This window comes from Engystomops pustulosus, chromosome 9 (genome assembly GCF_040894005.1).
Source record: "Engystomops pustulosus chromosome 9, aEngPut4.maternal, whole genome shotgun sequence".
Taxonomy (NCBI): Eukaryota; Metazoa; Chordata; class Amphibia; order Anura; family Leptodactylidae; genus Engystomops; species Engystomops pustulosus.
The window spans coordinates 105785259-105800343 of NC_092419.1; the positions used below are offsets into that span (position 1 = coordinate 105785259).

At 47.7% G+C, this 15085-nt stretch overlaps 1 protein-coding gene across 1 annotated transcript; it reads right to left on the reverse strand.

Moving 5' to 3' along the window:
* Positions 1-444: 444 nt before the first annotated feature.
* On the reverse strand, positions 445-11907 carry BSPRY (B-box and SPRY domain containing). Its single transcript, XM_072125307.1, has 6 exons — positions 11231-11907; positions 9925-10023; positions 7770-8000; positions 7611-7636; positions 7162-7286; positions 445-3127 (listed from the first exon to the last, which is right to left on the reverse strand). The coding sequence occupies exons 1-6, from the start codon at positions 11633-11635 to the stop codon at positions 2604-2606; spliced, it is 1410 nt and encodes a 469-aa protein (XP_071981408.1). The 5' UTR covers positions 11636-11907; the 3' UTR covers positions 445-2603.
* Between the last annotated feature and the right edge of the window lie 3178 nt (positions 11908-15085).

The window sequence follows — 15085 nt, forward strand, 5'->3', positions numbered from 1 at the left end:
AGTCCCCTGTAGTGTATAGCCTGCCAGCCCCCTGTAGTGTACGGCCTGCCAGCCCCCTGTAGTGTACGGCCTGCCAGCCCCCTGTAGTGTACGGCCTGCCAGCCCCCTGTAGTGTACGGCCTGCCAGCCCCCTGTAGTGTACGACCTGCCAGCCCCCTGTAGTGTACAGCCTGCCAGCCCCCTGTAGTGTACGGCCTGCCAGCCCCCTGTAGTGTACGGCCTGCCAGCCCCCTGTAGTGTACGGCCTGCCAGCCCCCTGTAGTGTACGGCCTGCCAGTCCCCTGTAGTGTACGGCCTGCCAGTCCCCTGTAGTGTATAGCCTGCCAGCCCCCTGTAGTGTATAGCCTGCCAGCCCCCTGTAGTGTATAGCCTGCCAGCCCCCTGTAGTGTATAGCCTGCCAGTCCCCTGTAGTGTATAGCCTGCCAGTCCCCTGTAGTGTATAGCCTGTCAGCCCCGTGTAGTGTATAGCCTGCCAGCCCCGTGTAGTGTATAGCCTGCCAGCCCCCTGTAGTGTATAGCCTGCCAGCCCCCTGTAGTGTATAGCCTGCCAGCCGCCTGTAGTGTATAGCCTGCCAGCCCCCTGTAGTATACAGCCTTCCCAGTCTGTCTCCGATGCTCCGGTGCCGCCTCGGGTCCTTCGGGCCTCTTTGGATTCTTCCACTCCTCTTTGGGCCTTGTTTGTGAGCCGCTGGCACCGCGAGGGGGCCCGAAGAGAAGCGGAAAAACCCAAAGAGGATCCGAAGGACTCGCAGCGGCACCGGAGCATCGAAACAAGCATAGGACCTACGGGTGACATCAGAAAGGTGAGTTTTGACAAATTTTTTTCATGACTCGAGTATAAGCCGAGTTAAGGTTTTTGAGAACAAATTTTGTGCTGAAAAATTAGGTTTATACTCGAGTATATATGGAGTCAAAGGCGATGGACTTGTCTGTGCCGGGTTTTTGGCGTTGGCATCTTTGATAGATGTCAGTAGATACTGGTTCCCCAAATCACATACATCCTGGTCTGGGCTGAGGATGCATGTACTTAGTATGGAGAAAGAGGTGAGAGCCAACAACACCACCACCAGGAACAGAAGGCATTCTGAAATCTGACCGCACAATCCTTCTTTAACCTGATACCGTGGGATACAGTCAGGCCTGGGGCAATTTTGCCCAGGAATAAAATAAAGTAAGACACCAACCAGTGCACTATTATAATTAGGAACGTCTGTGCTTGATTACCAGTTTACTAATGGGGAAGGGGGTGTATCTGGACTTCTGAGAGTTATTGATCATCTTAGAAATCAGGGTAGAGTTGTACTTTAAGGACATCTACCACTATAGGTGTTAATGGAGCCTGGAGCCCCTCAGGCTCATTTGCATACAGTCCTTCATCCTGGTGGTAAATGCTTTTTAAATTATGGAAACAGCGCCACTCTTATCAGTAGGTTGTGTCCGGAATTGCAACATGACCTGAGATGCAATACCAGTCCCAGGAGTTTTACAGTGTGAGATACTGAACCTCTATAGTAGTCAGTGTTATAGGGTACAACTTAATGGAGCTGTACAAGATTTACATAGATTTCTATGATGTCTAGGACGATGATGTTCTACCAGGTGTCCATTGTGGCCTAACATAATCTAGGAAGGCAATAGGAACTGTGACTGGCAAACCAATTACCATCCACTGTAAACCTTACAAAGGCAAGGAAGACATCAATGATCAGGACCAACAACCTTACATAGACACGACGGGCACCAGGACCACTCAATCATTACCAATGACTGCAGATTACATTGGTAAGGAACATGTTCTAGGAAGACATTGGGGTCTCTGACTGGTCACCTTACAGAGGCAAGGAATGCATCAATGATCATTATCATCATCTGGCCAACCATTACAAGCTACTGACCAGGAAGCCCAATCATTGCAAACAAACGTGTAACCTACATAGATGTGGAAGGCATCAGTAGCAATGATCGGCCAACCATTACCAAAATATGCAAACCATACATAGGCAAGCAAGGCGTGAGTGACCATGAATGGCCAACCATTACCAACCACAGAAGAACTTACATGGACAAGAAAGGCAGCAGGGGACAGTGACCGGCCAACTATTACCAACCACTGTAGAAGTTACATAGGCGACAGAGGTAATAATGACCATGACCATCCATTGTAGATCTTGCATAGAGAAGGTGCCATGGACAATGACCGTCAATCAATGCCAAACACTGCTGGAAGGCATCAGAGGCAATAACGGGCCAACCATGATCAAGCAGTGTAGACATTACACAAGCAAGGAAGGGGTCAGGGTCCCATGACTATGAGCGGCCAACAATGACCGTCAATGAATGCCAAACACTGTAGACACTGGTGGAAGGCATCGGGGGCAATGACGGGCCAACCATGATCAAGCAGTGTAGACATTACACAAGCAAGGAAGGGGTCGGGGCCCCATGACTATGAGTGGCCAACAATGAGCGTGCTCTAGAGATGAAGGTCAGGTTCAACTTTTGGAGGAACCAGAATGTTCAGCTTCGGGTGAGGGTTACAACTTCATAGATGTTATAAAAGAAGAAATCTCTAGGGTTATAAGGATGATGGACTCTTCTGAGGTCACTTCTCCAGACTGATGCTTTCATCTGCCACTGCAAACACCGGACTGACCGGAGCCGAAAACGTTGTCTTGTGACTGTACAAGATGACGCAAGAAAAGGGGTCGAAGAAGATGAGCTCTCCTGTGTCCATGTCCACCAAGATGCCAATCTGTGCGGGACACTTGAGAAGTTCTACAAGATGATGCTGGGAGTCGTGAGAAAAGCGGAAGTCTTTGTCGTAGCGAGAGAAGACCCAGGAGACCGGGTTGAACCCTAACCTGGCGTCATTGCCTGAGCCCTTCCGTGCGATGGATCTGTAGGTGATGCCAAGCTTGTAGGCACAGCAGCTTTCCACGTTCACCTTCCACATGTGGACGCCCTTCTGGAAAGACTCTGCGGCCAGACAGTTGGGCCAGTGGTCAAACCTTTCAGCTCCATCCGGATAGTCTTTGGCTTTCTTTGGGTGGAACTTAAGGGTGTTGTTGTCTGATAAGGAAAGCAAAGGGCTCATGGTCTTCTCATCAAATGTGAGGATTTCACAGGCTGCAAATAAGAAGAAGACACAAGGAACGTCAGGTTGGAAGATACTGATCTGTGGTGAAGATGTAGAAGATGACAGGAGGAGTAAGAGAGGACAGAAGAAGGAGCAGCGTCTCATACTGACAGGAGGTGTAAGAGAGGACAGAAGAAGGAGCAGCGTCTCATACTGACAGGAGGTGTAAGAGAGGACAGAAGAAGGAGCAGCGTCTTATACTGACAGGAGGTGTAAGAGAGGACAGAAGAAGGAGCAGCGTCTTATACTGACAGGAGGTGTAAGAGAGGACAGAAGAAGGAGCAGCATCTTATACTGACAGGAGGTGTAAGAGAGGACAGAAGAAAGTGCAGCGTCTTATACTGACAGGAGGTGTAAGAGAGGACAGAAGAAGGAGCAGCGTCTTATACTGACAGGAGGTGTAAGAGAGGACAGAAGAAGGAGCAGCGTCTTATACTGACAGGAGGTGTAAGAGAGGACAGAAGAAGGAGCAGTGTCTTATACTGACAGGAGGTGTAAGAGAGGACAGAAAAAGGTGCAGCGTCTTATTCTGACAGGAGGAGTAAGAGAGGACAGAAGAAGGTGCAGCGTCTAATACTGACAGGAGGAGTAAGAGAGGACAGAAAAAGGTGCAGCGTCTTATTCTGACAGGAGGAGTAAGAGAGGACAGAAGAAGGTGCAGCGTCTTATACTGACAGGAGGAGTAAGAGAGGACAGAAGAAGGAGCAGTGTCTTATACTGACAGGAGGTGTAAGAGAGGACAGAAGAAGGAGCAGTGTCTAATACTGACAGGAGGAGTAAGAGAGGGCAGAAGAAGGAGCAGTGTCTTATACTGACAGGAGGAGTAAGAGAGGACAGAAGAAGGAGCAGTGTCTTATACTGACAGGAGGAGTAAGAGAGGACAGAAGAAGGTGCAGCGTCTTATACTGACAGGAGGAGTAAGAGAGGACAGAAGAAGGTGCAGCGTCTTATACTGACAGGAGGAGTAAGAGAGGACAGAAGAAGGAGCAGCGTCTTATACTGACAGGAGGTGTAAGAGAGGGCAGAAGAAGGTGCAGCGTCTTATACTGACAGGAGGAGTAAGAGAGGGCAGAAGAAGGTGCAGCGTCTTATACTGACAGGGGGTGTAAGAGAGGACAGAAGAAGGTGCAGCGTCTTATACTGACAGGAGGTGTAAGAGAGGACAGAAGAAGGTGCAGCGTCTCATACTGACAGGAGGTGTAAGAGAGGACAGAAGAAGGAGCAGCGTCTTATACTGACAGGAGGAGTAAGAGAGGACAGAAGAAGGAGCAGTGTCTTATACTGACAGGAGGTGTAAGAGAGGACAGAAGAAGGTGCAGCGTCTCATACTGACAGGAGGTGTAAGAGAGGACAGAAGAAGGAGCAGTGTCTTATACTGACAGGAGGAGTAATAGAGGACAGAAGAAGGAGCAGTGTCTTATACTGACAGGAGGAGTAATAGAGGACAGAAGAAGGTGCAGCGTCTTATACTGACAGGAGGAGTAATAGAGGACAGAAGAAGGAGCAGTGTCTTATACTGACAGGAGGAGTAATAGAGGACAGAAGAAGGTGCAGCGTCTTATACTGACAGGAGGTGTAAGAGAGGACAGAAGAAGGTGCAGCGTCTAATACTGACAGGAGGAGTAAGAGAGGACAGAAGAAGGAGCAGCGTCTTATACTGACAGGAGGAGTAAGAGAGGACAGAAGAAGGAGCAGCGTCTTATACTGACAGGGGGTGTAAGAGAGGACAGAAGAAGGAGCAGCGTCTTATACTGACAGGAGGAGTAAGAGAGGACAGAAGAAGGAGCAGCGTCTTATATTGACAAGAGGAGTAAGAGAGGACAGAAGAAGGAGCAGTGTCTTATACTGACAGGAGGAGTAAGAGAGGACAGAAGAAGGAGCAGTGTCTTATACTGACAGGAGGTGTAAGAGAGGACAGAAGAAGGAGCAGTGTCTTATACTGACAGGAGGTGTAAGAGAGGACAGAAGAAGGAGCAGCGTCTTATACTGACAGGAGGAGTAAGAGAGGACAGAAGAAGGAGCAGTGTCTTATACTGACAGGAGGTGTAAGAGAGGGCAGAAGAAGGTGCAGCGTCTTATACTGACAGGAGGAGTAAGAGAGGACAGAAGAAGGTGCAGCGTCTTATACTGACAGGAGGAGTAAGAGAGGGCAGAAGAAGGTGCAGCGTCTAATACTGACAGGAGGAGTAAGAGAGGACAGAAGAAGGAGCAGCGTCTTATACTGACAGGAGGAGTAAGAGAGGACAGAAGAAGGTGCAGCGTCTTATACTGACAGGAGGAGTAGGAGAGGACAGAAGAAGGAGCAGCGTCTTATACTGACAGGAGGAGTAAGAGAGGACAGAAGAAGGAGCAGTGTCTTATACTGACAGGAGGTGTAAGAGAGGGCAGAAGAAGGTGCAGCGTCTTATACTGACAGGAGGAGTAAGAGAGGGCAGAAGAAGGTGCAGCGTCTAATACTGACAGGAGGAGTAAGAGAGGGCAGAAGAAGGAGCAGCGTCTCATACTGACAGGAGGTGTAAGAGAGGGCAGAAGAAGGTGCAGCGTCTTATACTGACAGGAGGAGTAAGAGAGGGCAGAAGAAGGTGCAGCGTCTAATACTGACAGGAGGAGTAAGAGAGGACAGAAGAAGGAGCAGTGTCTTATACTGACAGGAGGTGTAAGAGAGGGCAGAAGAAGGTGCAGCGTCTTATACTGACAGGAGGTGTAAGAGAGGACAGAAGAAGGTGCAGCGTCTAATACTGACAGGAGGAGTAAGAGAGGACAGAAGAAGGAGCAGTGTCTTATACTGACAGGAGGTGTAAGAGAGGGCAGAAGAAGGTGCAGCGTCTTATACTGACAGGAGGTGTAAGAGAGGGCAGAAGAAGGTGCAGCGTCTTATACTGACAGGAGGAGTAAGAGAGGGCAGAAGAAGGTGCAGCGTCTAATACTGACAGGAGGAGTAAGAGAGGACAGAAGAAGGAGCAGTGTCTTATACTGACAGGAGGAGTAAGAGAGGGCAGAAGAAGGTGCAGCGTCTAATACTGACAGGAGGAGTAAGAGAGGGCAGAAGAAGGAGCAGCGTCTCATACTGACAGGAGGTGTAAGAGAGGGCAGAAGAAGGTGCAGCGTCTTATACTGACAGGAGGAGTAAGAGAGGGCAGAAGAAGGTGCAGCGTCTAATACTGACAGGAGGAGTAAGAGAGGACAGAAGAAGGAGCAGTGTCTTATACTGACAGGAGGTGTAAGAGAGGGCAGAAGAAGGTGCAGCGTCTTATACTGACAGGAGGTGTAAGAGAGGACAGAAGAAGGTGCAGCGTCTAATACTGACAGGAGGAGTAAGAGAGGACAGAAGAAGGAGCAGTGTCTTATACTGACAGGAGGTGTAAGAGAGGGCAGAAGAAGGTGCAGCGTCTTATACTGACAGGAGGTGTAAGAGAGGGCAGAAGAAGGTGCAGCGTCTTATACTGACAGGAGGAGTAAGAGAGGGCAGAAGAAGGTGCAGCGTCTAATACTGACAGGAGGAGTAAGAGAGGACAGAAGAAGGAGCAGTGTCTTATACTGACAGGAGGAGTAAGAGAGGGCAGAAGAAGGTGCAGCGTCTAATACTGACAGGAGGAGTAAGAGAGGGCAGAAGAAGGAGCAGCGTCTCATACTGACAGGAGGTGTAAGAGAGGGCAGAAGAAGGTGCAGCGTCTTATACTGACAGGAGGAGTAAGAGAGGGCAGAAGAAGGTGCAGCGTCTTATACTGACAGGAGGAGTAAGAGAGGGCAGAAGAAGGAGCAGTGTCTTATACTGACAGGAGGAGTAAGAGAGGACAGAAGAAGGAGCAGCGTCTCATACTGACAGGAGGTGTAAGAGAGGACAGAAGAAGGAGCAGTGTCTTATACTGACAGGAGGAGTAAGAGAGGACAGAAGAAGGAGCAGTGTCTTATACTGACAGGAGGTGTAAGAGAGGGCAGAAGAAGGTGCAGCGTCTAATACTGACAGGAGGAGTAAGAGAGGGCAGAAGAAGGTGGTAGGTGAGGATGTAGAGTTGGTACTTACCTGTGGTGCAGCAGAGGACAGACAGGGCCCACAATCTGTTCAGTAATGGACTCTGACAACAATTTGTGTTGAAGTTTAACTTTTCCGACTCTTGAGGATCCAGAATTCCTTCCGCTTCTTCCGTTCTACAGTCGGGAGACACGTATGTCATAAGACATAGTATAGATAGTATAGTAGTATAGTATACACAGAACGACTGATTGACTACAAGTGAAACTGTGCAGAGTTATCCCGCAGTCCCTCATTGGTCAGCAGAGGAGGATGTTATTATGGGATGGATAGATGGGAATATGACTACACGGTTTGTTTGTAGTCTGTTACCCTCAGAGACGGCCTTGTTGCTTTTAAATTTTAGGTTTCAAGCCAAATTTCTGAAAATTTGAGTCCAAATTTTTAAATTTAACTCAAGTTTTTTATGTAGAATTTTTAGTGGATATTTAGTTACTGACCTGTCCTCCATTTTATTTTCGGAAACCTACAGAAGGAAAGATGAGAAAAATAAAAGTGAGGTTCGAAAATTCTAAAGTGATCACATCTATGGTATAAATGATCCGGAACACCTGATAATCCAGCAAGGGTTAACATCAGATTATAACATTATTACGTACAATGAGGTTGATGTCGTCCATCTTGGTCAGCATGTCCACCAGGTAGTTCCGGATGCCGGACAGTTTCTTGATGGACTCGGTCCAGTGGGCTCTCTGGGTTAGGATCCCCTGCTGTGCCCGCTCCTCCTCCGCATGGATCTCCTCCAGCAGTCGCTGCTCTTCATTGTCACAAACGTCGCGTATAAAGTTCAGCCGTTGGATGATCATCTCGCGGGCGGATCTGGCCGTGCTCTGTAACACAGATGCAGTACTCGTTACAGTGTATCAGGTACAGGCACTTCCTGTATTACAAGGGATTAATAGGCTAGCTGACAGTTTCATGTAGCAACCAGCAGAATAGTGAGTGCAGCTCTGGGGTATAATACAGGATGTAACTCAGGATCAGTACAGGATAAGTAATGTCATGTATGTACACAGTGACTGCACCAGCAGCAGAATAGTGAGTGCAGCTCTGGGGTATAATACAGGATGTAACTCAGGATCAGTACAGGATAAGTAATGTCATGTATGTACACAGTGACTGCACCAGCAGCAGAATAGTGAGTGCAGCTCTGGAGTATAATACAGGATGTAACTCAGGATCAGTACAGGATAAGTAATGTCATGTATGTACACAGTGACTCCACCAGCAGCAGAATAGTGAGTGCAGCTCTGGAGTATAATACAGGATGTAACTCAGGATCAGTACAGGATAAGTAATGTCATGTATGTACACAGTGACTGTACCAGCAGCAGAATAGTGAGTGCAGCTCTGGAGTATAATACAGGATGTAACTCAGGATCAGTACAGGATAAGTAATGTCATGTATGTACACAGTGACTGCACCAGCAGCAGAATAGTGAGTGCAGCTCTGGAGTATAATACAGGATGTAACTCAGGATCAGTACAGGATAAGTAATGTCATGTATGTACACAGTGACTGTACCAGCAGCAGAATAGTGAGTGCAGCTCTGGAGTATAATACAGGATGTAACTCAGGATCAGTACAGGATAAGTAATGTCATGTATGTACACAGTGACTGCACCAGCAGCAGAATAGTGCGTGCAGCTCTGGGGTATAATACAGGATGTAACTCAGGATCAGTACAGGATAAGTAATGTCATGTATGTACACAGTGACTGCACCAGCAGCAGAATAGTGAGTGCAGCTCTGGGGTATAATACAGGATAAGTAATGTCATGTATGTACACAGTGACTGCACCAGCAGCAGAATAGTGAGTGCAGCTCTGGGGTATAATACAGGATGTAACTCAGGATCAGTACAGGATAAGTAATGTCATGTATGTACACAGTGACTGCACCAGCAGCAGAATAGTGAGTGCAGCTCTGGAGTATAATACAGGATGTAACTCAGGATCAGTACAGGATAAGTAATGTCATGTATGTACACAGTGACACCCCCAGCAGAATAGTGAGTGCAGCTCTGGAGTATAATACAGGATGTAACTCAGGATCAGTACAGGATAAAGTAATGTCATGTATGTACACAGTGACTGCACCAGCAGCAGAATAGTGAGTGCAGCTCTGGAGTATAATACAGGATGTAACTCAGGATCAGTACAGGATAAGTAATGTCATGCATGTACACAGTGACTGCACCAGCAGCAGAATAGTGAGTGCAGCTCTGGGGTATAATACACAGTGTCACTCAGGATCAGTACAGGATAAGTAATGTCATGTATGTACACAGTGACTGCACCAGCAGCAGAATAGTGAGTGCAGCTCTGGGGTATAATACAGGGTGTAACTCAGGATCAGTACAGGATAAGTAATGTCATGTATGTACACAGTGACTGTGCCAGCAGCAGAATAGTGAGTGCAGCTCTGGAGTATAATACAGGATGTAACTCAGGATCAGTACAGGATAAGTAATGTCATGTATGTACACAGTGACTGCACCAGCAGCAGAATAGTGAGTGCAGCTCTGGGGTATAATACAGGATGTAACTCAGGATCAGTACAGGATAAGTAATGTCATGTATGTACACAGTGACTGTGCCAGCAGCAGAATAGTGAGTGCAGCTCTGGAGTATAATACAGGATGTAACTCAGGATCAGTACAGGATAAGTAATGTCATGTATGTACACAGTGACTGCACCAGCAGCAGAATAGTGAGTGGATAGCCAGGCCGGGGGGCTGGGGATATAATTACCGCTACTTGGGGGATCTTGGTTGGCAGCGCCTCGGCCAGATACTTCTCTATTCCCGCAGTTTGTAGCTGCAGCTTCTCACACTGATCCACAATCTTGTTCTGGAGAAGGAAGTTATTTATTAGGGAAGTCTTATGCATAGCCAGAATGCCACAACTCAGATTCAGCAGCGCTCACTAGATAACAGGGAATGAGCTGGAATCCCTGTTCTGGTGACTGATGGGATGTGATACAGTGTAACAACCCCCGGCGCCGGTTCCTTTAAGGATTAGACCTTTGGCTACAGTTGGTTGATTATTGACACATCTATAATGATTTCTCTCCCATCGCAACATGAAACTGATGGAACTGTCACCAGCGGCCGGGGATGGTAACCCAACTCCCAAGGTGTTCCTGGCTGTCCTCTCCAAGGATTCTGGACGGGTATAAAGAGGCCATTGTGTGCGGCCCAGATACAGAGAATGTAGTATTGTGCTGGGCGGCCAGGGAGCTGTCTCCTGAGATAACCGAGATTATTACTCTGCTTAAAGGGGAAGTCCAGCTTAATCTATTATTAAATGGAACCTGACCTTAGTCCCCATTCTCTCTCTCTGCACTGGATACAGTCAGTGGTTACCTATAACACCTGAGATCAGCGGCGCCCGTGCACTTAGGGGACGGTGAAGTGTTAGTAAACCAGTGAGTCAGAGGCGTGCAGCACCCATGTCATCAGGGCGTGCACCCAGGAAACCGCAGAGAAACATCTCTGACATTCCCCGTCTCCCCCTGCCATTCGCATCTCCTCGCTGTCTATAAATAGACTGTCACCTGTCACCCAGCTATCCTAGAGTCCTGAATGGCACATCTGCTTAAATGACGCCACATAATCTGCCCCATAGATGGGCAAACATCTGGCAAAGCAGCAGGCGGTCATTCTAGATGTCACCCAGCTTTCCCAGTGTCCTGAATGGCACATCTTTCTAGATATTACGCACTTTTTTAATGCCCCAGCCACGTGGTAAAGAATTATACTTCCATATTGGATGTCACCCAGATTTACTAGACAGAGATAAAAATGAGAAGACATGTAAATTTGGTGTCGCCCCCTCCTGCAGGTACAGGCACTGCCAGGCGGGTGAGATCTGACTGCTTGGCACAGGTGGTGAATAGTAATAAGTTCTCTCCTCCACACTTCATCTCGCCTTCTGCTGCAGTGAGTCAGGTCTCTGCTGCAGCACATTCCCCTCCTCCTGCCTCCACACAAGGGTGCTCTAGCTTTAACCCCTGGATAGCCAGAGGGGCACAGTTCTGCAATGCAGGGGTACTCACCCGGATCTGAGATGCCCTTTCCTCCATTGGCTTGGTGCGGTGTGCTTGGCATGTGCCCAGGGACTTGCACTGGTCACAGATAAGCTTGTGTTCCTGGTAGCAGAAGAGACTGAGCTGGTGCCCGTGCTCCCTGCAGGTGGATGGCACCGAGGGGTCCAGGGGTCCCACCTGCTGCACCTCAATCTTCCCAGGTGCTTCATCAGGGTGGTCTTCAAGATCAATGGTCTCCTCCTTGGAGCTGTCCAGGGATAAGGTGGCCAGCTGCCCATCAGGGATCCATTCCTCAGCAAAGGGAGACTTCTTGTCCTGAGTGTCCAGCTTCCCAGATCCCCCCCAGGAATGGGATCCAGTGATCACCCACAGCGGAGACTGGTGGTCTCCAGGAATGGAGCCTGGATAGGACATCCTGAAGAGAGAACAGTGGGCTATGCTGCAGCCTGGGTGCCCTGCACCTGTCCCCAGGTAGAAGGAGACGCCCCCCTGTGGGAGGAGCCTGAAGGGACTGTCACCGACTGGAGGCTGCTACAAAGTAACCAAGGAGAAACTGTGACAGATCTTCAGCTGTGAGCAGCCCACTCCCTCCCCATAGACTAATGACTGCACATTGCTCAGTGTCCCCGCCTGCAGCAGCCGTGCTGGGACTTGTAGTTCTACATCAGGAGCAATGATTACAATGATAAGTGCTGGGTGCTCTCACCCCTCTATACAGCTCCCCAGATATCAGATCTCAACAAATAATGGACTCATACTGAGAAGCACATGGATTTTTTTTAAAGATGCTGAATGTGTTAAAAATCCTGATGGAAACTAGAAGATGCAAGTGTGAACAGGGGCTTACTGCTGATAGCTTAGATAATAGCTAGAAGATGATATGTATCATATATTTCTAATATTGATTGATATAAGGTATGGAATAGAAAAATATGAGATATAGATGATGGATAGATATATATGATATCGATGATGGATGGATGGATACGGTATAGATATATATGAGAGATAAGCTGATGGATAGATATATATGAGAGATAAGATGATGGATAGATATATATGATATCGATGATGATGGATGGATATGGTATAGATAGATTTGAGAGAGATACAGATATAAGATAGATGTTAGACAGTAAATATATTTATCTTTCCATTGAACTATAATTAATGTTTTTGGCTATTTCTATCTTGTTCTCCTCTCATTCATTTCTCTCCTGTAGTATATTATACAATATTACAGATGGCAGTGTCTGTGCACAGTGGTCGCCTCTGCGTCAGGGCGACACTGGGTGCTGTGGGTGTCACACTTGGCCTCTCCTTCAGGTGTGACGTGAGGAATGTACATGGCCGGAGATACGTTTTGTGTACAGGAGATTGTCCTCGCACTTGGTTACCTATTTATCACCATCCACGCTGCTCCCTCCCATCTGCGCTATGTACTGTCACAGTTCACTGCACATATCAGGACTCTGGGAAAGCTGGGTGGTTACTGACTAAATGACACTGAGAATATTCCATAAGATTTCTGATTGTTTCCTGCTATAAGTCAGGAACAACACGTTTAACCAGTTCTCCCAGTAACACGAAAAGGCCACCAGTATCTCGATTTCACAATTGGTTTGGTGGATTGGGAAATCTTGGTTGTGACGTATGTGACTATAATATATGTGTGGTCGTGGTTACCCAGCTTTCCCATACTCCTGAAAGCGACTGCCCAAAATATAGGTGTGATCAGACCTATATTAAAGTGCTATAGTAGGACAAGCAGATGTCATAATGAGGGTCCCTCACTTAGGACCCCCTTCCATCAAACACATAAAGGTACAGAATAACCTTAATAAGAGCACCAGATCTGTCTATGTCTCCTTGCTGACGGTTTCCCAGTAACACATGTAATTTCACATTTATGAATGTAGATTGTGACAAAATGGCCACCTAGCTTGTACTGTAGTGGCAGATTGTTGTGTAAGGCGTGTGATCATCTTCCTGTAAATCAGGTTGGACGCGCTACACGGGTTATACAGAGAGCGCAAACTGGTGCAGACGACTACAAGCACACCTATAGGATCTGTGGACATCATGGGATCTCCGAGCTTCCTAGTATATTACCATATTACACTCATCGGCCACTTTATTAGGTACACCATGCTAGTAACGGGTTGGACCCCCTTTTGTCTTCAGAACTGCCTCAATTCTTCGTGGCATAGATACAACAAGGTGCTGGAAGCTCCGCAGAGATTTTGGTCCATATTGACATGATGGCATCACACAGTTGCCGCAGATTTGTCGGCTGCACATCCATGATGCGAATCTCCCGTTCCACCACATCCCAAAGATGCTCTATTGGATTGAGATCTGGTGACTGTGGAGGCCATTTGTGTCCAGTGACCTCATTGTCATGTTCAAGAAACCAGTCTGAGATGATTCCAGCTTTATGACATGGCGCATTATCCTGCTGAAAGTAGCCATCAGATGTTACAGGGTACATTGTGCTCATAAAGGGATGGACATGCTCAGCAACAATACTCAGGTAGGCTGTGGCATGGGACCAAGGGGCCCAAAGAGTGCCAAGAAAATACTTCCGACACCATGACACCACCACCACCAGCCTGAGCCGCTGATACAAGGCAGGATGGATCCATGCTTTCATGTTGTTGACGCCAAATTCTGACCCTACCATCCGAATGTTGCAGCAGAAATCGAGACTCATCAGACCAGGCAACGTTTTTCCAATCTTCTACTGTCCAATTTCGATGAGCTTGTGCAAATTGTAGCCTCAGTTTCCTGTTCTTAGCTGAAAGGAGTGGCACCCGGTGTGGTCTTCTGCTGCTGTAGCCCATCTGCCTCAAAATTCGATGTACTGTGCGTTCAGAGATGCTCTTCTGCCTACCTTGGTTGTAACGGGTGGCGATTTGAGTCACTGTTGCCTTTCTATCAGCTCGAACCAGTCTGCCCATTCTCCTCTGACCTCTGGCATCAACAAGGCATTTCCGCCCACAGAACTGCCGCTCACTGGATGTTTTTTCTTTTTCGGACCATTCTCTGTAAACCCTAGAGATGGTTGTGCGTGAAAATCCCAGTAGATCAGCAGTTTCTGAAATACTCAGACCAGCCCTTCTGGCACCAACAACCATGCCACGTCCAAAGGCCTCAAATCACCTTTCTTCCCCATACTGATGCTCGGTTTGAACTGCAGGAGATTGTCTTGACGATGTCTACATGCCTAAATGCACTGAGTTGCCGCCATGTGATTGGCTGATTAGAAATTAAGTTTTAACGAGCAGTTGGATAGGTGTACCTAATAAAGTGGCCGGTGAGTGTATATTCCATATATATTGTAAACTGCTGAGTACAAAACGTGCCTAAAACAGCGCCCCCTCTCACTGCTGGCAACGGATGCAAATACATTATTAGCAGACTTCTAATCAACTATTATATGCCGTCACATGTCATGAATGGGGTCAGAAATACTTGCCACAAAAGTGAGCGGGGCAACAAGAGGGTGTATGTATCAGAGCTGGCCACTAAAAGGTAGGGACACTCAGAAATACAGGCCACAAAGGGGGCGGATACTCAGAAACATTGGCCACAAAAAGCGTGGGACACTCAGAAATACAGGCCACAAAGGGGACGGATACTCAGAAACACTGGCCACAAAAAGGGTGGGGCATTCAGAAATGCAGGCCACAAAGGGCGTGGATACTCAGAAACATTGGCCACAAAAAGGGTGGAACACTCAGAAATACAGGCCACAAAGGGGTGGATACTCAGAAACATTGGCCACAAAAAGGTTGGGACACTCAGAAATACAGGCCACAACAGGGTAGTTACTCAGAAACATTGGCCACTAAAAGGGTGGGG

What these genes read in the sequence shown, in the direction of transcription:
- BSPRY (XM_072125307.1), bottom strand. Translation starts at nt 11,635, where the DNA reads ATGTCCTATCCAGGCTCCATTCCTGGAGACCACCAGTCTCCGCTGTGG. An exon ending in CCAAGATCCCCCAAGTAGCG is followed by an intron (nt 8,001 to 9,924) that starts GTAATTATATCC and finishes TCTGTGTTACAG; the next exon opens with AGCACGGCCAGATCCGCCCG. An exon ending in GAAAATAAAATGGAGGACAG is followed by an intron (nt 7,287 to 7,610) that starts GTCAGTAACTAA and finishes TCCCGACTGTAG; the next exon opens with AACGGAAGAAGCGGAAGGAA.